Genomic DNA, 21,695 nt, shown 5'->3' on the forward strand with positions numbered 1-21,695 from the left:
GGTGGTGCTGGGAACAGTGCTTGTCCCGGTGACATTCTTGTGCGATCCGGGAGCATCTATATAACATGTGAGCAAGGGTGAAGCCCCATGGGAGGAGTTGGGATGGGACAGCGGGGCTGCACGGAGCCCACAGAGAAGAGTGGGACCTGAAAGCGGGCTGTGTGGCAGGAAGAGGGCGACTTCAGGGAAACCCCGCACAGTGAAGCATCTCCGTGGGAGTCCCCTTTGCTAGCTGAAGCTGAGGGTTTAAGGAAAAGTGGGATCTCAGTGGTGTGGGGGATTTCACGGAGTTCCTAGGCATCCTCAGGGAGCTGGTCTCTGGAGCCAGCTGCCGCCGTGGGGAGTTGTGGTCATTGGTCAGATCCAAGGCAGAGGTGGAGAACCTGCAGGTCACTGAGTTCAGTCCAGGCAGTCCATTCTTCATTCTCATGTTCTTTGCTGAGCGCCAGGAAGGCCACTGTGCTAGGCAATGCCTGGAGACCCAGGGTGGTCTCCCCGGCCTCACGGTAGAGCTGGGAACGTCTGCCAGCTGCTCTTAGGGGAGGTCTGTTGCTGCTGTGGCTGGCTGACTTCCCTCGCGCCTGCTTCCCTGCTTGAGCCCATCTCTCATTTCCTGAAACCATCTTGTACCCAAAAGCTGTCAATTATGGCATTCTCATCTTCCCTTCCATAGTTGTAGTGGTTCAGAGCAAGCTCAGAGGGGGACGGGTGCTTTGGGGAGCGATCCAGCGAGGCCCAGAGGGCTGTTGGCTTAGCATGCTGCAGCCGTGCCTCTGCCACAGCGCGCCCCGGGGCAGAGCCACGTCCCCTCTGGCTTTTTCTTGGATTTTGCAGACAACTTAATTTCTGCTGATCTAAAACACCATGACATTGAGTTATTAACACCCGCACATTGAACTGCAAGCTTTGCTTGGCTCAGTGGGTCACTCGGCGTTTCCGCTTCCTGGCAGGTGTTGTTTGATGATATTGGACAGTCCCTGATCAGACTTTGCAGTCCCGATCTTCAGTTCCGGCTCATCGAGGCCTTTCTCCAGTTCCTGGGCGTACCCTCTGGCTTCGTGCCTCCTGCCTCCTGCCTTTACCTGGCTATGGATGAGAACAGCATCTTTGACCATGGACTTCATGATGCAAAGCCCTTGACGTTCCTCAGCTCTCCGTTTTCCGGCGTCAGCTGTGTTGGCCACATGGACCCGCTGGGTGGCCGTCGATGGACCCGTGGTCACAGTCGTGACGGGGAGGACTTTATCCGCAACATCTTCCACCTCGTGCTGCCCTTGTTTTCAGGCAAGGAGAAGTCTGAGCTGTGTAGCTCCTGGCTGCAGTACGAGACTGCCAAGGTAACCCAGCAGCTCCCTCTGCAGCGGCCTGTGGGTGTCTGTCAGGGAGGTCAGAGAGCTCTCCCTGTCTGCTTTAGGCCCCTGGGACGACCCAGGCAGCAAGGTGGGGCTGGTCCAGCTCCTCAGGGACTCTGGGCTAAGTTGTGTTGAGTCTGGTGTTAACAGATGCCTGTGATTATCTGAGCAGTTAGTGTTAAGCCTAAACAGGGTTAGAGGATTTAGGGGCTTATTAGCATAGATAAAATAAGCTACTTGTCTCTCACTGTCTGGGCTGGAAATTGTTCTGTTGTGCCCTCTGCTGGTCACCATTGGTATTGACTCTTAGATGCCCGATACTGCCAAGCTTTGCTTAAACACACAGGTCTGATAACATGGTCACCACGTGTGTTCAGAGAGCATTGTTTATGGAGATTTCAGATGGAAACCCTGGGGTGTCGGCCTGGGTGCCCCGTGGAAGTCCTCATTTCTTTCCTTGCTCAGAGCATCAGTTCAAACACACGAGGAGGAAATGCCGTTGCCTTTTCGGCTGCCAGGGCTTTCTGGGTAGCATAGGGGCTTGCTTCACAGCTACCCCAGCCTTGGAGGCATTGTTTTTTTTTCTTTGGCTTACAGGTCATTTGGTGCCTGCACACCAAAAATAAGAAGAGATTGAAATCACAGGGAAGGAACTGCAAAAAACTAGCCAAGAATCTACTTAAGGAGCCAGAGAACCGCAACAACTTTTGCCTCTGGAAGCAGTACGCACATCTGGAGTGGCTGCTTGGCAACACGGAGGATGCCAGAAAAGTTTTTGATACAGCCCTGAGCCTGGTGGGAAGCAGAGAGCTGAGGAACCATGAACTCTGCGAGCTTAGTCTGCTGTACGCCCAACTGGAGGTGGAGGCAGAGCTCTCGGCTGAGTCGCGCGGGTCCGCCGCGGCCCGGGCTGTGCACGTGCTAACCCGCCTGACTGAGAGCAGTCCCTACAGCCCCTACGGCGGGCAGGTCTTGGCCGTGCACATCCTGAAGGCTCGGAAGGCTTACGCGCATGCTCTGGAGGACAGTCTGGGGGAGGTGTGTGCCTCCACTCCAGCTGCTGCCGCTTCCTTCGCCTGCCTCGTCAGCGTGGCCAGATGCTTTATGCTCTTCCAGTACCTGACTGTAGGGATCGAGGCTGCTGTGCGGATCTATGAGCAGGTGCTTGTCAAACTGAAGGGCTCTGTGTTTCCAGAAGGCTCTGGCCTGGAGGACAGGGCGGGCCTCCCGGGACCGAGCAGAGTTCTTGAAGCCGTCACGCTGATGCACACGGGTCTGCTGCGATTCCACATGCGAGTCAGTGTGTACCCCCTGGCGCCCCTGCGAGAGGCCCTCGTGGAGGCCCTCACGCTGTATCCCGGCAACGAGGTGCTTTGGAGGTCATTCGTGCAGATTCAGAATAAGTCCCACAGCGCCAGCAAGACCAGAAGATTCTTTGCTGCCATCACCAGGTCGGCCAAGCCCTTGGAGCCTTGGCTGTTCGCAATTGAAGCTGAGCAAATGAGGCGGAAGCTGGTGGAGACTGTGCATAGGTAATCACAGACCGTCCCGCAAACCTGCCTGGAACCCCCCGAGCGCCTCCCAAGGTCTTAGGACCACAGCTGTGGAGGCACGGGGCCTGGACCCGCGGTGCTCTGGGTATTGGAAGATGGAGATGTGTACAAGGTAGCAGCATCTCTCGTTAGGTGGCTGTCTGCCTGGGCTGCACCCTCAGGACTCCTGGGGGAACATGTGTGTGCCGGGGAATGGCCCCGAGCACCCAAGAGGCTGCCGTGAGCGCTACCTGGTGAGGAGCATGGGCCCTGGGTGTCGGTGCTCTGGAGTCCAGGGCTAGCCCTTCCACCTGCTGCTCAGCAACCTTGGGCAGGTCCCCTCACTTCTCTCCCAGGTTCCTCTTCTGTCGTTGAGCGACACAGGGAGAGTTCATAGTGCTTCTGACCGCTGCCTGTCATTGCTGGTGACAGTGGCATGGTTCAATGCCCGCTTATTTTCATCTACTTGGAAGGCAGTGACAGATGATTTCCATCCACTGAGTCCCCAAATGCCTGCCAATAGCCAGGCCTGAACCTTGGTGCCTAACACATGCATAGCAGGGGCCCAGGCACTGGAGCCATCAGCAGCTGTGTCCCAGGATGCCTTGGCAGGAAGCTGGCGCTGCAGTGCCCTTCCAAGGCGGGCATCTGAAATGGCAGCTTCCCCAGTGCTGCGGGGTAACGCTGCCTGCACTTAACCCAGTGGTGGTTATCCGTGAGTTAGAGTCTCAGGAGCCTGCAAGCTTAGGCTTCATGATTCTCCCTGGAATCTTTGCTGTGGCTTTACCCCGACCTTATAAATGAGACAGAAATGCCTTGTTAGCAGTGTTTCATTTGATGGGCTTTTTTCTTCCCTCCATGTGAGTCTTCATCCGCCTTAAATTTCCTTCCTGTAAAGTAGAATTAGGTCCTGTGAATTAAAGGGTAGGTGTCTTTAGAAAACTGGGAGGCAAAGTGTGTGTGTGAGAGAGAAAGCGAGCGAGAGCTATTTAGTCGGGCGGGTCATGGGATAGCGGCCTTCACGTGGCCACGGAGCAGACCTGTCACACCTGCCCCTGCTGCGCTCCTGCGGGGCAGGACGTGCCCTGGTGCTGTCTGCTGCAGCAACTGCTGCTTGCTGTTCCAGAAGCATCTCTGGCTGCTGTGCTGCCGCAGGGGTGTTGTGCTTCTGTGACGCAAACCTTGTCTTACAGGGTGGATGGCAGGGAGGTCCATGCCACGATTCCCGAAACGGGCCTGACACACCGGCTCACTGCCCTGTTCGAGAACGCACTGCGGCGGGACGATGGCAGCCAGTGTCCCCTGCTGTGGAGGATGTATTTGAGTTTTTTGGTAAGCAAATATTTAGTGCTCACTTCGGCAGCACATGTACTTAAATTGGTAAGCAAATATTTATACTATATTTTTGTGCTGAGCCCTGCTTGTTTCTTCATGCATGGGAAGGTGTGGGTGTTCAATAAGAATGCTGGGAAGGGCCTCATTTTAACTGTTAGCCCTTACAGGACCCTGGGGGACTTAAGTCAGATCTCCGAGGTCTTGGAATGGGCCCGTGATCTGCGTGTTTACTCCAGACACTTGCTGGAAGAAAACTCAACAGTAATTTTTGGGCTCTTTTCTGAAACAGAACTTAATGTGTGTTCATTAAGTCAGTGATTTGGCAAATAAGCTAAGAAGCCTGGTATGAAAGAGACAAAATGTTTTGCCATTTCACTTTAAAGAATTTCTGGGTTCTTATGAAAAAAAACAATTGCAATTGAGCCTGGAATGTAAGAAGACATTTCCAAGGCAGCGTTGTGTACTTAGAAGCCCGCGCGTAAACCAAGCTTTGTGGTCTGAATTGCCTTGGCTTTGAGTCGGGTACCTGGCAGTGTAGTGGACCCCACTTACTGTGATACATCCATTGCCAAGAAGTGTACTGTTTAGTTTTAGAGAATTTTAAAAGTAAGATTTATTCACTTATTTGAAATGCAGTGAGGCAGAGATAACTTTCATCCATTGCTTCACTTCCCAGTAGCCACATGGCAGGAGTCTGGAACGCCCTGAGGCCTCCCCCACAGGCAACCGGCGTGACATGGGCCACCCCTGGGGCTTTTGTTAGGGAACTGCATTCCAAGTTGAGCAGCTAGGAGTTGAAGTGGCACACACGTGGGGTGGTAGTGTTGGAGGGGTTTCAGCTTACGCTGCTGTGCCTCAGCACCACCCCGGTGTTTTCGGAACAGTCGTGTGGGCCTCTTGCGTGTTTAGGGTGGCTCTGTCACGTGTGGGTGACCTTTAGTGCGTAGCAACTTGTCAGGAACCAACAGTGGCGGCTGTTGTGTACAAGTCTAATGTATGTATCTCATATTTCTCTAAGATAAATTCTCACGAGCCTTTCCATTTGAAATGACAATGCTAGGATGTAAAAAGATGAAGAGACCCTCAAAGACTGAATGGTAGATCAAGACCTTGGTAGTGGAGCAGCGGAAATCAAGCCAGAGTTTAGAACTTCAGTACTTCTGTTTAAACTTAAGGACATGTGATACTGTGAGGAAATGGAGAATGTGGTTGGATTAGCGATGGAGTGTTGTCATCACTTGTCTAACTCTTGTGTATTGGTCTAAAAACTAAACATTACAGCTGTGCAGTGCTGCTTGCTAGGCATTCTTTTCAAAAAATTAAGGCAGATTTACTGAGAGAAGGAGATAGAAAGATTGATCTGCTGGTTCACTCCCCAAGTGGCCACAGCGGCCACAGCTGAGCTGATCTGAAGCCAGGAGCGTGTGAGCCGTGAGCAGTTGAACAGCCAGGGAGGCCATCCTGGCAGGTGGCTCTGTTGTCTAGGTTTCTGGAGGCACTGGGGTCCCCTGCCCGTGTCTCAGCAGAGCGCCCACAGAACTGGTGCGGTGGGAGTAGCATGTCAGACCTCAGCGACCTGAGGCCCCAGGCAGCTCCCTGGAGGGCTTGGCAGAGGGCCCTGACCGCCTCTCCTGCGTCAGCCTGGGGAGTGGAGAGTAAGGGCTCTTAAAGACTAAGCCCTACTGGGCCCAGCGGCGTGGCCTAGTGGCTAAAGCCCTCACCGGGATCCCACATGGGCACCGGTTCTAGTCCCGACAGCTCCACTTCCCATCCAGCTCCCTGCTTGTGGCCTGGGAAAGCAGTCGAGGACGGCCCATAAGCTTTGGGACCCTGCACCCACGTGGGAGACCTGGAGGAGGTTCCTGGTTCCCGGCTTCGGACCAGCATAGTACCGGCCTTTGTGGTCACTTGGGGAGTGAATCATTGGACAGAAGATCTTCCTCTCTGTCTCTCCTCCTCTCTCTGTCTCCTCCTCTCTGACTTTGTAATAAAAATAATAGTTTGGGGTGGGGGGAGAGAATCCCAGTACCTATGAAACTGTGTCACGTAATACAATGTAATTAATAATTATCAAAAAAATTAAAAAAAATAAATTGACCTTGCAGAATTGGTTAAGAAAACAAAATAAATCTTAAAGACAGAAGCCCTGCTGAGCTGAGGCCTTTTGGGAGGTCATGGCCAAGTGGTAAAGCACATGTGGGTTTTTACTGCACCGAAACAGCCCTGTGTTTTCATTCTGCTTCTCTGTGAGCTTCCTGAGGCCCTCTGTGGGGGGGGAGCCTCGCCCCAGGACACACAGCCTTGCTCCCAGCCCCTGAGGCTGCAGTGTGGTGGCCTGGAGGAGGGGAGGAAACCACAACGGGGTGTCCGGGAACCGCAGTATCTGCTGTCACCTCCCTGTGTTTCTGCTACTTACTGTGTATCTTTGTTCCTCACCCCAGGTTTCCTTGGGAAATAAAGACCGAAGCAAAGGTGTGTTCTACAAAGCGCTTCAGAAGTGCCCGTGGGCCAAGGTGAGTGGCAGACCGTGGCATTGTCAGATACCCCTGGCCTGCCTGCCAGGCCTCAGTATAGCCGCTGTCAGTGCCGTGGGGGCCCTCAGCTGCTGTGGCCCTGCGTCCTGCCTTGCTGGGCGCCGCAGAGCCCACTGTACAGCTGGGTGTGTGAGCATAGGAATTGTGAGGGTGTCTTCCCCAAGAGCCCAGGGCAGGCTCAGCAGGTGCCTGCTCCCTTCCCAGGCTCTCCTGTTGCCTGTCTGGAGTGGCCACTGGCTGACATGGCCTGTCTCTACTAGGCCCTGTACCTGGACGCTGTGGAGTACTTCCCCGATGCCCTGCAGGAGGTGCTGGACCTCATGACGGAGAAGGAGCTGCGTGTGCGCCTGCCGCTGGAAGAACTCGAGCTCCTGCTGGAGGGTTAGGACCTGGGCAGGGCGGGGGCCAGGTGCTGGGTGCCTGGGTCGGGGCCTCACGTTTCGGAAGGCTGGGGTTTACATATCATATATGTGACACTGTATTTATATGTATGAAAAACCAGGCCTATGGCCATTAAATCTGTCCTGCATGAGAAGGTGTAGTGTGTTCCTTCTACTTGTCCCAGCCCTTCTGTCCCAAGTCCCCCGGAAGCTAGGCTCACCTCTCAGTGCTGGTCAGACTCCGCAGAGCGTGAGCTGTATGGGAAAGAGCACACTTTATTGGGCAGCACAGCGAGCGAGCAAAGGACCCTCACACTCGAAGACACACAGGGTGTCTAATAGGAACCAGCTGGGGCCCGGCTTCCCGGGCGGCCCTGTCTGTACCTCCCTTAGAGGCGGGACGAGGGCGGCTGCGGGGCACTAGAGATACAGCCCCTCGGGCGTGCCTTCCTGCTTCTTATAGAGGACGTTCTCCTTGGATTTCTTGAAGTCTTCATTCGTGACTTTCATCCTGCGTTCCCGCAGGGCCATCAGCCCAGCTTCCGTGCAGATGGCCTGTTGGTACAACAGCAGCTTCAGAAGGCCGAAGCCCTTTACTCTAACAAGCCATTCAAATAAGGTGTACATGTTTCTAATTAAGCCACCTTAGAATCTTTGGAAAATAAGCCAGGAGTAAATACAACGAAGGGAATGAAATCAAAGCCGTGGCTCCCCTCATTTCTCAAAAGGGCATGCTGTTCTTAGGAAATGGGAAATGACAGCCCGAAACTTAAGGCAACGATTTACTTCAAAAAGTTCATGAAAATGCAGATTATGCAAAAATGATTTGAGAGTTTTTCTAACCACAATAGACATTCTCAATTCCATGTCCTAAGAACTTTTTGAAACAATCCTTGTATGGCCATTTCATTCAACCCTAAGAACGTGTGTATCCCCAGTAAAGTCACACACTCAGCTCTCCTGGCAGCAGGCTGGGGGCCATGCCTTCTGAGTTCCAGTGACGCTGTCGGGCTCTGCTGGAGTGCTGCTCCCTGGAAGCACTGTCCTACCCGTGATAAAAGCAGGCGGTGCGGGACTAGCAGTGTCAGTAGTGCTGCTTCCCAGCCTGGGCCCGCAGCAGGCACTCTGCCCGACCTGGGCCCAGATAGCTGAGCCGGCCATCCTGGGCTGGATGGACATTGCCTCATCTCTGTGGTTATCAGGAATGTCCTCCAATAAAAAGCCATCGATTTTGGGATGTGATGCAAACCTGTGTGGCCACCTGCCCGTCCGGCCCTCACCTTGATGTCTGCTCCGGAGAGGTCATCTTTCGCCATGATCAAGTCGTCCAGGGTGACGTCATCAGCTAGCGTCATCCTGCTCGTGTGAATCTGGAAGATGCGCTTCTTGGTCTTCTCGTCAGGCAGGGGGAACTCGATCTTCCTGTCGATGCGGCCTGTGGGCACAGTGGCTCGTCAGCGTGGCCGGGCGGCGAGTGTCCAACACTTCTCACCTTCATCTCTCAAAGTTCCTCAATTATGTATTCCATGAAAAAAGAGCACTTAACCTTACAGAAGACCAAACTAACTTTTTCTAGTGCTACCAGGATGTAAATAAAATCACTTTTTTGGTCTTCTATGGAAAAGTTGCAACTTCTTTGGCCTGAAAGAGGGAGACGAATTCAGAGGGGAGGGCTGCACTGCACAACGCTCCCAGGAACCTGTTTTTGGTCAACTGCAGCATTTGCCTAATACATGTCCTTCCAGACCCCTCTCCTCTGCCCTCCCAGCACTTTAAAACACTGCACAAAATACAAGCAAATGTCACCTGGTCTGATAAGTGCTGGATCCAAAGTTTCTATTCGGTTTGTGGCCATAATCACCTTCACGTCTCCTCTCGAGTCAAACCCATCCAGCTGGTTGAGCAGCTCCAGCATTGTGCGCTGGATTTCTCTCTCCCCACCAGAATTTGAGTCGTATCTTTGGAAAGAAGGGAAGGAATGAAAAGCCAAGCGACCTGCTATAGCGTGAGCACAGCCAAGAGCCCATCACGACAGAGTCCCTCAACATTCTTAGGCCTCATGTGACATCCTCGTTTCTACGGAACCTCCATGGCTTGCACCCCCCATCCCACGGGGCCTTGGCAAGGACTCTGCCTGTCGCCCCGTGGGGCCTTGGCAAGGACTCTGCTTGTCACCCTGCGGGGCCTTGGCAAGGACTCTACCTGTCAAGAGGGCGCGGGGAAGGACCGGTCCTCCCTACTCTGCTGCCACTACAGGGTCATCACGCTGGCGGCACGACAGCTCTGAGCAGCCACCTCAGCCAGGGCCTGCCTTGTCTCTTGCACTTAACTGTCTCCAGAGCTGTGGGAAATTTCTGTTCCTACAAGTCTTTGCTATTTTCTTAGAGCAGCACAAATAAACTAGGGTTAGTGGAAACTAAATTAGAGATCACATTTCTTTGCAGCAGTTTCTGTACTTGAAATGGCACCACTTACTCTGTCTCCACGCTTGGTGTCTGGTCCCACATCCCGACTGGGCATGTGGTCCAGGCTCAGAGCATGCATTCAAGACCCAGGTCATGTCCACTTCTTCGCAGCCCCAGGCAGGTGGCACTTAGGGATCCCAAGGAGGCCACTATGAGAGCTGCGGCCAGAGGAAAGGCCACACGTGCTACGTGATTTGCCTTTAAACACAAAGCTGGCAGAAGAAAACCCACCTTTTTGTCCCAATAGCATCAATTTCATCAATAAATACGATGGATGGTGCGTGTTCTTCAGCAACACGAAACAGCTCCCGCACGAGTTTGGGCCCGTCGCCGAGGTACTTCTGGATAAGTTCAGAGCCGACCACTCTCAAGAAAGTAGCTGAGGTTTGGTTTGCCACTGCTTTTGCCAACAGGGTTTTACCTATTTGGAAAACAAAGACAAAAATAAATCAAGTGACCTGTTACCTGGAAAATTATCATTCCTGCCGTGTGGTTAGCACTCATGGCTGGACCCCAGAGATGGAAGGTTTGTTGCCACTGATGTGTCTGGATAGCTAAAAGACAATTTAGAAAAATCTTTTTAAGTTCATCATGATAATGCAAAAAAATCCAAACAACACTTTTTACTTGGCTGTAAGCCTACACTCAGAGGTTCCCACTGAAGAACGGTAAACTGGGGGCTGTTTCATGGTACAGTGGGTAAAGCTGCTGCCCCAGATGCTGGCATCCCATGGGCTCCATCCTGCCTGCTTCACTGGGAAAGCACTGGTACGCAGCCCAAGTGTCGGCCCCTGCAGCCCCAAAGCAGCTCCCAGCGTCAGCCGTGCACAGCCGTGGCTGTGGTCATCTGGGGAGCGAACCAGCATATGGAAGATCCATCTTTTCATAGTTCTTTTGAGTATGAACTGTGGCTTACCTTTAGGGAGACTTCCTACCTATTCGAACTACTCCAGTGAGGGCCTCTTCACAGTTGTATATAATGAGCTAGCCAGTCCCTGGATAACCAGAACCTCACTCCCACAAAACTAAGGGTGGAGACCCCTAGAGACTCCTGAGGCAGAGGAGCGCTGGGAAAATCCGGAAGGCTCGGCCCACCTGGTGGCAAGCCCTTCTGGGGAGAGGCAGTGTCCTCGACCTCATGGGAGGTCTCGCGTGTTTCCAGTACTGCTTTGGTCCCTGCTCCTCAGACCCAGACAAGAGCTGGCAGAGAGCACCCACTTCGAGAACTGTAGGACTGGCAGACCTTGGCCTCTGGCGGTAAGAATGTGGGCAGTGGCAGGGCAGGTGCCATGGGGCAGAACTGTCCACCACGAGCCTGAAGAAGAGGTGGTTGGCTAGGGACTGGCAGGAAGAACCTACACAATGACAGGAACAATGGCAGAGACGTTCCCTGAACCAAGTGCATGAATGCACTCCAAAAATGTAGAGCGAAAAACAAAGGCTTAATACAAACTTTCTGCAAACTTTCAAGCACCCCATATATATTTCTATGTTAATTTAGCCAGTATGCTCAGGATCATTTGGGCCAGGAAAAAGAACACCATGGAATAGTCTCTGAGCTGCAGCTCTGCCTGCTGCCAGGCTCGGCCACACTTGAGATGAATACATGAGCTTCGGGATGGACTCGGACATCAGGGTTTTTATTATCACTAGTTAGTGCTACTATTCCAGACAGGACACCTGCAAAAGGAGCAGCAAACCCAGGGCATACCTGTGCCAGGTGGACCGTAGAGAATGACCCCCTTGGGGGGCTTGATTCCCATCTCTTCATAATATTCTGGATGGGTCAGCGGAAGCTCCACAGATTCCTAAGAAAACAGTCAGGTAAAAATGCCTTACAATCACTGGTATTAACAGAGTATCTTGCTTCCAATAAAGAGAAGTAAAAATAAATTTAAAAGGGCCTGGTGCGGTAGCCTAGCAGCTTAAGTCCTCTCCTTGCACACGCCAGGATCCATATGGGAGCCAGTTCTAATCCCAGCAGCCCTGCTTCCCATCCAACTCCCTACTTGTGGCCTGGGAAAGCAGTCGAGGACGACTGAAGGTTGGCACCCTGCACCCACGTGGGAGACCCAGAAGAGGGACTGTTTGGGCTCCTGTTTTAGATTGGCTCAGCTCTGGCCATTGTGGCCACTTGGGGAGTGAATCAATGGACAGAAGATCTTCCTCTCTGTCTCTTCCTCTCTGTATATCTGACTTTCCAATTAAAATAAATAAATCTTTATATATATTATATTATATGATGCAATAGTATCAAAAATAAATAAGTAAAGCTGGTGCAGCGCTGAGGGGCAGCCGCCATCCTGGCTCAGCTCCCAGCCCTGCCCTCATCTCACCTGCGCGGCTTCCCTTCTTGCCCGGGGCCGGCCAGCCTTGAGCAAGGGACTCCACAGCCAAAGTTCCCTCTTCTCAGGTAAATGATGCGAGATTTCCGCTGCTCCCACCCAGGGACATTGCCCAGCTGAGAGGGTCCCAGTGCAGCGGAGTGCTGGCTCGCACGGAGGCGGAGACCCGGCCCACGGCCTTCCCAGGTGCCCCCGCCCGTGCCCGCAAGGGCCGCAGACCCAGGCGGCAGGAGGAGCGGTGCAGCCAGTGCGCTGACACTGGCCTGTGATGAGCGGCTCTGCACAGCTCCCGCAGAGACGGGCCTAGGGACCCCACGCGAACAGCACTGCCCTGCTGCGGGGACTGTCAGTCAATCTGTTGTCGGACAGAGCAATGAACAAACGTGCCAGATCCCCGGTTCCCTGGGAAGGACAGCAGAGAACAAGGCTAAAAACCGAGCCCGGCCTGCACACCCACCTTAATTTCCTGGATCTGGTTGTCCAGCCCCCCAATGTCGGCGTAGGTCTCCTGAGGGGCCTTTTCCACCTTCATCACCGTGACCAGGGGATCTGTGTCATCCATCAGCACTCCTATCACAGCGTGCACCTAACACAACAGCACGTGTTACCACGGCAACACGGGGTCCAACGCAGGGCCTCCACGGGACAGGTGTTACCATGGCAACACGGGTCCAACGCAGGGCCTCCACGGGACAGGTACTACCACAGCACCACAGGGTTCAATGCAGTGCCTCCACGGGACAGGTGTTGCCACAGCAACACGGGGTCCAACACAATGCCTCCGTCGGACAGGCGGACAGGTCAGCGGGGAGGTGGCAGCCTCCTGGGAGGCCGCCGGCTCACCTTGTGGTTGAGCAGGACGGAGCAGCCGGGTTCCAGCAGGTCCTTGTCCACAAAGGACAGGATGCTGACGTAGTGCTCCGAGCCCACGGATGTTGACACAATAGCGTGGTTGTCATCGATGATTTCCTCTAAGGTTCCTACTGACATCGGGGTCCCTCTCAGGTCATCCACCTTAGACCTTTCCTCCTGGGTAAGAAAACACACAGAACAGCCAAACTGTGATCTTCAAAGTCAAGAAAAATCTACCCCGTAGGTGGATGCTTGAAAAAGAAGCCTCAGCAGATTCAACTGAAGTTTTACTCGTAAAACTCAAACTAGAGCGCCCTTCAACTTACCTCCTGCTTTTCTTCTAACGGCTTCATCTGCTCCTGATTTCTGATGAATTCTTCCTCCATGAGTAGATAGTCTTTAATTCTCTCTAGCTTCAATAATTTTAGCCGGCACTGAGTGTGAGGTGTCACTGTAATTACAAACTTTCATTACACTTGGCTTGAAGTCTGTGATTAACGGGAAAAAAAATCAAGCTCTTAAAAATCAGCTCCTTTTGGTTAGTTTCTGAAAAGTTCAAACCCTGGTAATCGTCCAAGAAACTAGGCACCTGAGTGGAAGGGAAGTGAGGTCAGGAACAGGCCGGTCCGGGGCCTAGCAGCCAGCGCGCAGGACCTGACCACAGCCTGGCTGATGAAGGGAAACTGAGATGATCAGGTACGTAACAAAAACGATCCTGCATCTGTGAGATGCTGAAGCATCAGGGATTTTAACTGTCCCATAAATGGCAGGTATTTTCTGCACTTCCTTTGTTTCAGTTTTGTTTTGAATTTCAGGTAACAGGGAATTTGTCACAAAGAAGCCTGTGAACCACTTTTAAGGGTTTCTGGGTTTCCTGACTTGAGTTTATTCTGCCCTAAGGTTGAACCGAGTTCTGAATTTCCATTCTCTCTCTCACACACACACCCCTAGAGGAACTGCCTATTTAGAGGAGTAATGGGATTCCCTAAGGAGAGACACTCTTTCAGATCCCTCTATTTCTACGTGCCAAATAAAATAAATCATAAGAACAAATGTGACTTCCATGCTAACTCAGCAGATTGTCACATGCAAGCAATGGGCAAGGAGAGACTTCCTCTGGACAGAAAATGAGCATTTTATACACTAATTCCCATGAACCGAAATGGCACCTTTACCATCTGACTCCATTTTTTCAAAAATTTTTTTTAGTTTTAGTGCAACAACTGTGGTTGGTCCGCCTCATGAGTCCACATGCACAGTGGGACCCACGGACACAGCCACCGCTCCAGGGTGCACATGAGCAGGAAGGCACTGAAAGGTTCAGAGCGTGGGCATGGTGCGCGTGCCCACACACAGCATGGCATCTCGGGCAGGATGCACGCTGAGGAGTCTCAGGCTCAGCCGACGGAGCTAGCCACGTCCTGCGGTTCATAATTCAAAGCCCTCCTACTAACACAGTAGGGATGCTGCTATGTATACTTCTAAAATAAAGCAGAATCTTCTATGTCCTAGCCAGAGGAATGTCCTTATGAGTCAGGTAGGATGGGGCTGGGATCGCAGGGCCAGGGCGTCCCTGCCCCGTCTCCCGTCTCTGAAGAGGCTCTAGGCCGCGCACACATGCGCCCCGTGGAGCGGGCCGGAGGGCATCGCTCTGTTACCCAGTGGCAGCTTGCTGGCAGCATCTGGTCCCTTTGTTTTCTTCTTCTTTTTCCCCACTCTGGTTGGCACAGGCGGTTCATATTTCTTTTTCTTGTCCTTGAGTGTTAACATATCAGGGAAAACATCACAAAGAAATCATATTAAAACACAACGTATTCTGACCACCACACCACCATCTATTTCCTCGTAATCTTTTAAGGATCCTATTTAAAAACTGTTCTTGGGCCAATGCTGTGGCACAGTGGGTAAAGCTGCCGCTTGCAGTGCCAGCTTCTCATACTGGCACCTTGCTAATGTGCTTGGGAAAGCAGCTGAAGATGGCCTGCACCCACGTGGGAAACCCGCAGGCAGCTCTGGGCTCCTAGCTTTGGCCTGTCCCACCCCTTGCCATTTTGCCATCTGGCGAGTCAATGTGACTGTAAGATCTCTCTAACCCTGCCTCAAGCAAACACTCTGATGTTAAAATGGGCAAATGACTTGGGCAGACAGTTCTCACAGGCTGAATATGAGTAGCCAACAAGTACATGAAAAAACGTTCAACACTAATCATGAGGGAAAGGCAAGTCAAAGCAGCAGGAGTGATCACCCTGGCACGGTGGCCGCTCGGACAGTGAAGGCAGCCCAGACGTGGAGCAGGCGGCCGCCTGCTGGAAGGGCTGTCAGTGCAGCTGTGTGGAAGCAGACCCCTCACTGCTAGGTGTGTAACCCAAGGCTCTGAGACCAGCCTGCCATGTCACGGAGGCAGCTGCACTCAGTTATTCACAACAGACAAGACACGGCACGCAGGTGCCCACCATGGACAGATCAAGACAATGTGGCACATCCACACTCTGGAATGTCACTGTCATCAAATGCATCCTGTCGTTTGCAGAACTGACTTGAGACCTTCATGCTCTCATTTACATGAGGAGGCTAAGCAGGCTCACCTGACCTCACAGAAGCACTGATTCCAACAGCGGTTACCAGAACTGAGGAAGGGTGGGGACTAGGGAGTGCAGACGACAGCTAACTGGCACAGGCGGGCAGGAGGGCAACAGGAATAACAACAAAAAGTGTATCTGAAAAATACTCCCTCCGCTGGCTCACTCCTTCCACGCCCATTGCAGCTGGAAAGAGGCAAAGGCAGGAGTCCGGAAGTCTCCCTGCTGCCCCCAGCTGCCCTCCCCGCCATCCCAAGGGAGGGCTTGACAGCTGCTCCCACTGTCTGCTCAAGGAGCAACCTGTCATGTTCTGTGCTACCACCAACAGCTGTTAACTGTCAATTTCAGAACTGCCAGAAAACACCGTTTCCTAAACAACAACAAAGGTCTGAGGCGATGGATCTGTCCGTTACCCTGCTGTGTTGTTACACCACATCCCGTAATTATCTACAACTACTGTTTTCAAGAGCTGTGCCTGCAATTTCATCTGTAAATTTGAAAAAAAACAAATAGTTTCTTGAAAGGATGGAATGGGAGGGAGAGGCAGACCGATCTTTCACCTGCTGGCTGATGAATGGGCCGGCCACGGCCAAGAGCTCAGAACCGGACGTGGCGGCCGTGTCCCGACACCTGGACCACCAACCAGGACTCTACCACAGGATGCTGGAGTTGTAAGCACTGCACGCAGTGCCGGTCCCTACTGATAGTTCTCTTTGTCCGAAAGGCAGAGAAAGAGATCTTCCACTTGCTAGCTTACTTTCCAAATGCCTGCAACAGACAGGGCTGCTCCCGGCCAAGGACAGTGGCCCCAAGCTCAGGTGGTCAGTGCGGGCAGAGGGACCTGAGTATTGAGTTCTGCTGTCACTGATGCCTCCAGCGTGCCCTGTCAGGAACAGGCTGCAATCAGAAGTGGAGCTGGGTTTCTAACCCAGGGACTCCAATACGGGATGTGACCTCTTAGCCACCACTCCAGACACCCACCCCATCCTGGTAATTTTAAATACAATGTTATTGGCACTGGCATGGTGGTCTAACAGGCTAATCTTCAGCCTGCAGTGTTGGCGCCTATATGAGTGTTAGTTTGTGTCCTGGCAGGTCTACTTCTGATCTAGCTCCCTGCTTACGACCTGGGAAAACAGCACAGGATGGCTCAAGCTCTTCGGCCCCCACATCCACGTGGGAAACCAAAGGAGGCTCCGGGCTTTGGATCAGCTCAGCGGTGGCCACTGTGGCCATTTAGGGAGTGAGCCAGTGGAAGGAAGATCTCTCTCCTTCCCCTTGTAAGTCTACCTTTCAAAAACAAAAACAAACCAAACCACATAAATGTTATCACAATGAGGGAACAGAGTGTGCTGGTCTAGGCCTCTGCCTGACGCCCCGGCATCCCATATGGGCGCTGGTTCAAGTTCCGGCTGCTCCACTTCTGACCCAGCTGCTTGCTTATGGCCTGGGAGAGCAGTGGAGGATGGCCCAAGTCCCTGGGCCCCTGTGCCCAAGTGGGAGACCTGAAGGAAGCTCCCGACTTTCGATCGGCTCAGCTCCAGCTTTTGTGGCCATTTGGGGAGTGAACCAACAGATGGAAGATCTGTCCTCTCCCTGTAACCATGCCTTTCAAATAAAAATCTAAAAAACTTCTAAAAAGCACATTATTTTAAGTAGCTAATCTTTTTACAGTATACATACATCAATGACAGAATACTCCAGTAAGGTATAGAGAGGTCAAGTGAATTATGTTACAAGTTTCTGAAGCAATTCTTCACATCTCAGGATATTAAATGCTAAACTGAATTATGGGCAATTTAATAGTCTATAAGGTTACTGCTCTTACACATCCAAAATCATGAACAGTGTGTGTCTGCAGGCAGGCTGGTTAAACAACTACTGAACTCTGCCTTGTTAATATTCACAAATCCCCCGGCCCTGAACCGCTGGCCGGGACCTGGGAGCTGCCCCAGTTTCCCGATGACGCGTACACGGCGGGCTGCTGGTCACTTACCTTGTCGTCCTTCTTGCCTCCTCCAGGCCCATGGCCACCACTCTGACTTTGACCCTGACAGGAAAAAATATCACAGGTAAAAATTCAAACTATGATCGCTGCAAAGCAGCATCCTCCCTGCTGGCTTGCCATTCTACATGACACGCCTGCTTGCTTTCTATGTTGCTAAACACAAGATGTAGCAAGGGGCCATAAGCATTTAGTACGGCAGAACTTTCTGTTGCCCGAAAGGTTCTGTAGCCAGAGGCCTGACTGCCACTGACCAGCAGGCACAGTTCCCAGGCCAAGGTGCCCAATTAGCCCTCCTCCGGGGGAAGGCGTGGCGCTAAACGAGCTTACACCCGATCACAGAGACCCAGACCGCTGCTTTCAACAGCAACTTGCCTCCCATCTGCCAAGCCTCGAAATCCAGTGAGCTCGCTGACTTCTGGTGCCGATAAGTGAAGCTTAGCCAGGCTCTGAGATTTTTGGTTAAAACAGTTACGAGACAAACCCAAACAGAGAGAGAAAGTCTGAGATGCGGCGGCCTTTTAAACATGCTTAATAATGAATTTACAGACGAAAGAGGTCACCCATCTCCCACCAATCAGCTCCACGAAGGTACCTCTTAATAGTTTCAAAGCCAGTGGGTACCACAGTTCCCCATCAGGTACTACTGAATGCATTCCCTGCTACAGCCAACATTTTTTTTTTTTTAAAGATTTATTCATTTTATTACAGCCAGATATACAGAGAGGAGGAGAGACAGAGAGGAAGATCTTCCATCCGACGATTCACTCCCCAAGTGAGCCGCAACGGGCCGGTGCTGTGCCGATCCGAAGCCGGGAACCAGGAACCTCTTCCGGGTCTCCCACGCGGGTGCAGTGTCCCAATGCATTGGGCCGTCCTCGACTGCTTTCCCAGGCCACAAGCAGGGAGCTGGATGGGAAGTGGAGCTGCCGGGATTAGAACCGGCGCCCATATGGGATCCCGGGGCTTTCAAGGCGAGGACTTTAGCCGCTAGGCCACGCCGCCGGGCCCACAGCCAACATTTCTAAAAACGCTACACTCAGAACTGGTTACACCGAAACAGACCCTCCAAGCTGCCATGCCCCGGCTGTGCAGCCAACACGGTGGGCACTGCACATGTGCCCACCTCTGCCCCCATTTTCCTTGTGTAGTGCATTAATTCCACACTCCTCCAGGGCGGGTTAGTGAGCCACCTGACAGATCAAGCTGAAGATCCAGGCCTGCCTCCCAGCTGGGACACTGGTGGGCTGCGTGACCCAGGTGAGTCAGGTCACCTCAGGCGAGCCCGTGTCTGACTGCAGGACAAGGCAGGTAATACTCTACTTATTCTAAGACAGGGCCGGGTGAGACTTTTAATGGTCGGCGCGGTTGACACACCGCCCGGGGAACAAGCCGAACCCCCGTGGCCCAGTGCTGTCAGCTCTGCGCTCCACCCGCTTCCTCGGGGTCACCCTCTCTTAATTGGGCAGTGGAGAATCCTGGTCTGTCCTGGTTATTCCAATTACCAATCAATTCAAGTTTACCTTCTACGACAAACAGCTGTCCCTGAATTCGCCTGAAAGGTTTCACAGGCTTCCTAGCGCTGTAGGGTTATGGTCCAAACCCCTCGGCTGGGCTAGCCCTCCCACATGGCCCTGTTTGCAGGTGTGTCTCCTTTCGTAAGCTCTGGCCAGCCTGTCCCAGAGGCGGCCGTTCTCCTCCGTGGGCATCTCCGGGGTCACCGCTGTTCAGCTTGAGGACCACGGAGGGACAGGCCGGGGCGCTGGCCAGCACCCTCGGAGGGAGGAGGGCTGCTCCAATCCCCCCAAGCGCTGGGGGATGGTCACTACCAGGAACCAAGGTCCGGGGCGCCCAACTGACCACCTGCGGTCACCAGCCAGGAGTCCCGCTGAGGCTCTGGGGACACCCAGCCCGGGGCACACCCACAGAACATCAGGCCGGCAGCCCCGCCAGACACCCCCAAGCCCCTCTCCCTTGTTCCGGGGTTCCCTCGCGGTCCGCCTGGGTCACCCCCTCAAGACCAGGCCTCGGTGGACAGGCGCCCCTCGCCTTGCCCTGCACGGCAGTCACGGGGCCGTGGCCCTCGGTCCGCTCACCCTCTGCACCACCAGGGCCGGGGACAGGGATGGGGGACGAGCCCCGGGAGAGGGGAACGAGCCCAGGGGTCGGCGCTGACCGTCCACGCCACCGCCAAGGCCCACGGGCGCCGTCCCTCCGGGCTGCCCGGCTGAGCAGCGTCCGACCCTTGGCGCCGAACCGCGGCTCCGGCGCCTGGGGACCCTCGCCCACCGAGCTGGACGTGGCAGGGCAGGAGCAGGGTCGAGGGCAGCCTTCCCGGCCCACCGGCCGCCCGCCCCTCGAAGCCCTGAGTCACTCACCATCTTGACTCTGCAGCTCAACCACCGCTGCCGGAAGCGTCTCTGCCCCTACGGCCCGTCGGAAGCGGAAGTTACGAGACACGCTACGGAAGCCGAGGGGGATCGTTTGCCGCGCAGATCAAATGGCGTATAAAGGGATGGGGCGGGCGGAGTTTTTTTTTATTTTAATCCTAGCAGAACCTTATCACTGTTTTACCTGGAAAATAAGGGGGGAGGGGCGGCTTTTTGGAGAGCTGTAATGAGGCTCCTGCATGGTCAAGAAGCTAGGACAGTTGTGAAAGTAGCAAGTATTTAAATGAGGCAGAAAGTAGCACCAGACAGAGAACCGCGTGGCCGCGAGGACCGGCTTCCCTCTTTCTTCAGTTTTATCTACATTTTCTCTATTTCCCGAGTTCCCTGAGAGAGGAGGGCCCGGGGACTGATGGGGGTGAGGGCTGGGGAGGAGCTAGATGGATATTCTGACAGTATCTTTAGTTTGCTCATTTGCCTGACCTCAAGACCCTGTTGACCCCGTGTGCTCGTGAAAGTGTCGAGGTGCACACGCCTGTCCACTTTGTCCCCCCTCGCGTGTGGATGCGGTCACCCACCCCCGAAGGACGCCGTGTCCCTAGCAGACCCTCTATGGGATGGGGGTCCCGCGTGACTGCACCGTGCTGGGATGCAGCATCCTAGTGTGCGAGCGTGCTGTCGGCACATCACCGAAGGATGTGCTCCTCAGAACACCCATCATGAAGTGAGCCTGAATGTCTTCCAGGGAACCACAGCTGAACCCAGCCCCCTCACCCAGGACCTGCTCTCCCTAAGGCTCCCCTCGCAGACCCCAGCCAGCCGCCTCCCCGACCCGTCACCCTCCTGCAGACACAGTCCCCATACCACCGCTGCATCCCTCCCAGCCTTAGACCCCTTAACCTGGCAGCCCCGGATTCTACCGGAAACACCTGCTAAGTGCTCACTGTCTCCAGGAGAGATGCAGGCACACCCAAGGAGGACGAAGGCGGGTGGGCTAGCCAGCGCAAAGGCCCCAGGGGCGAGCTGGGGGTTGGGGGGCTGGAGACACCAAGCAGTGAAGAGACTTGTGCTCTGTGAAATAAGATACCCTTAAAAATTTCAACTAGGCGTGGGGCAGGCACCATAGCCTAGTGACTAAAGTCCTGGCCTTGCATGTGCCAACATCCTGTGTGGGCACTGGTTTGTATCCGGGTTGCCCCACTTCCCTTCCAGCTCCCTGCTTGTGGCATGGGAAAGCAGTCGAAGACAGCCCAAAGCCTTGGGAGCCTGCACCCATGTGGGAGACCCAGAAGAGGCTCCTGGTTCCTGGCTCCTGGCTGAGATTGTCTTGGCTGCAGCTGCTGTGGCCAATTGGGGAGTGAACCTACATGCAGAACATCTTTATGCATATCTGCCTCTCCAATAAAAAATAAATGAATCTTAACAATTAAAAGCAATGGTGAAGAGAAGAACCGGTTTGGTTTCAGACTCCCTGGGCCAGAATCTGGACTCCGGCCCCTACTGGCTGGCTTGGTTTCCTCTCACAGCTACAAGCAGGGTCCATACGGCTGGGCAGCGGGCCCAGCAGTTAAAACACGGGTTGGGAGCCAGCCTCCAGCTCTCAACTACAGCTTCCTCTTAAGGTGGACCCCGGGAGGAAGCAGGCGATGTTGGAGTGCTGGGTTCCCTCCTCCCATGTTGGAGACCTGGTTCTGATTCAGACCGTCCCCCACCCCCATCCCCACTCCAGGCTTTGCTGGCGTTTAGCGAGTGACTCTGTGGAAGGGAGTTATCTCTGTTTCTCTCTGCTGCCTCCCCGTTGAAGGCTCCTGTAATGACACCGGCCCACCCAGACTGTCTAGAAGTGGCCCCCTAGGCTGCCTGATGCACATCTGTAGTCTCCCCTGTGACCTCGGGGGAAGAGGGCGTCAGGCTGCTAGTATTTCAACA

General features: G+C 53.7%; 2 protein-coding genes across 3 annotated transcripts in view; one reads left to right on the forward strand and one right to left on the reverse strand.

The window, feature by feature from the left end:
* Positions 1–7,288, forward strand: part of NRDE2 (NRDE-2, necessary for RNA interference, domain containing) — a 33,529-nt gene extending 26,241 nt beyond the window's left edge. For both annotated transcript variants that reach the window (XM_004584564.2, XM_058655189.1), the window contains exons 10-14: positions 951–1,337; positions 1,950–2,884; positions 4,078–4,216; positions 6,661–6,732; positions 7,014–7,288. In XM_004584564.2, coding sequence (XP_004584621.2) covers positions 951–1,337; positions 1,950–2,884; positions 4,078–4,216; positions 6,661–6,732; positions 7,014–7,139 — 1,659 coding nt within the window. In that variant the 3' untranslated portion in view covers positions 7,140–7,288. The remainder of the gene's footprint in view (positions 1–950; positions 1,338–1,949; positions 2,885–4,077; positions 4,217–6,660; positions 6,733–7,013) is intronic.
* A 247-nt stretch (positions 7,289–7,535) lies between these two features.
* On the reverse strand, positions 7,536–19,850 carry PSMC1 (proteasome 26S subunit, ATPase 1). The gene is made up of 11 exons (XM_012926734.2): positions 19,758–19,850; positions 17,371–17,424; positions 14,454–14,550; positions 13,122–13,246; positions 12,787–12,972; positions 12,401–12,529; positions 11,310–11,406; positions 9,830–10,019; positions 8,940–9,091; positions 8,414–8,568; positions 7,536–7,688 (listed from the first exon to the last, which is right to left on the reverse strand). Exons 1-11 carry the CDS (start codon positions 19,758–19,760, stop codon positions 7,554–7,556), a joined length of 1,323 nt encoding a protein of 440 aa, XP_012782188.1. The 5' UTR covers positions 19,761–19,850; the 3' UTR covers positions 7,536–7,553.
* Between the last annotated feature and the right edge of the window lie 1,845 nt (positions 19,851–21,695).

Source organism: Ochotona princeps, chromosome 26, assembly GCF_030435755.1.
Source record: "Ochotona princeps isolate mOchPri1 chromosome 26, mOchPri1.hap1, whole genome shotgun sequence".
NCBI classification, from domain to species: domain Eukaryota; kingdom Metazoa; phylum Chordata; class Mammalia; order Lagomorpha; family Ochotonidae; genus Ochotona; species Ochotona princeps.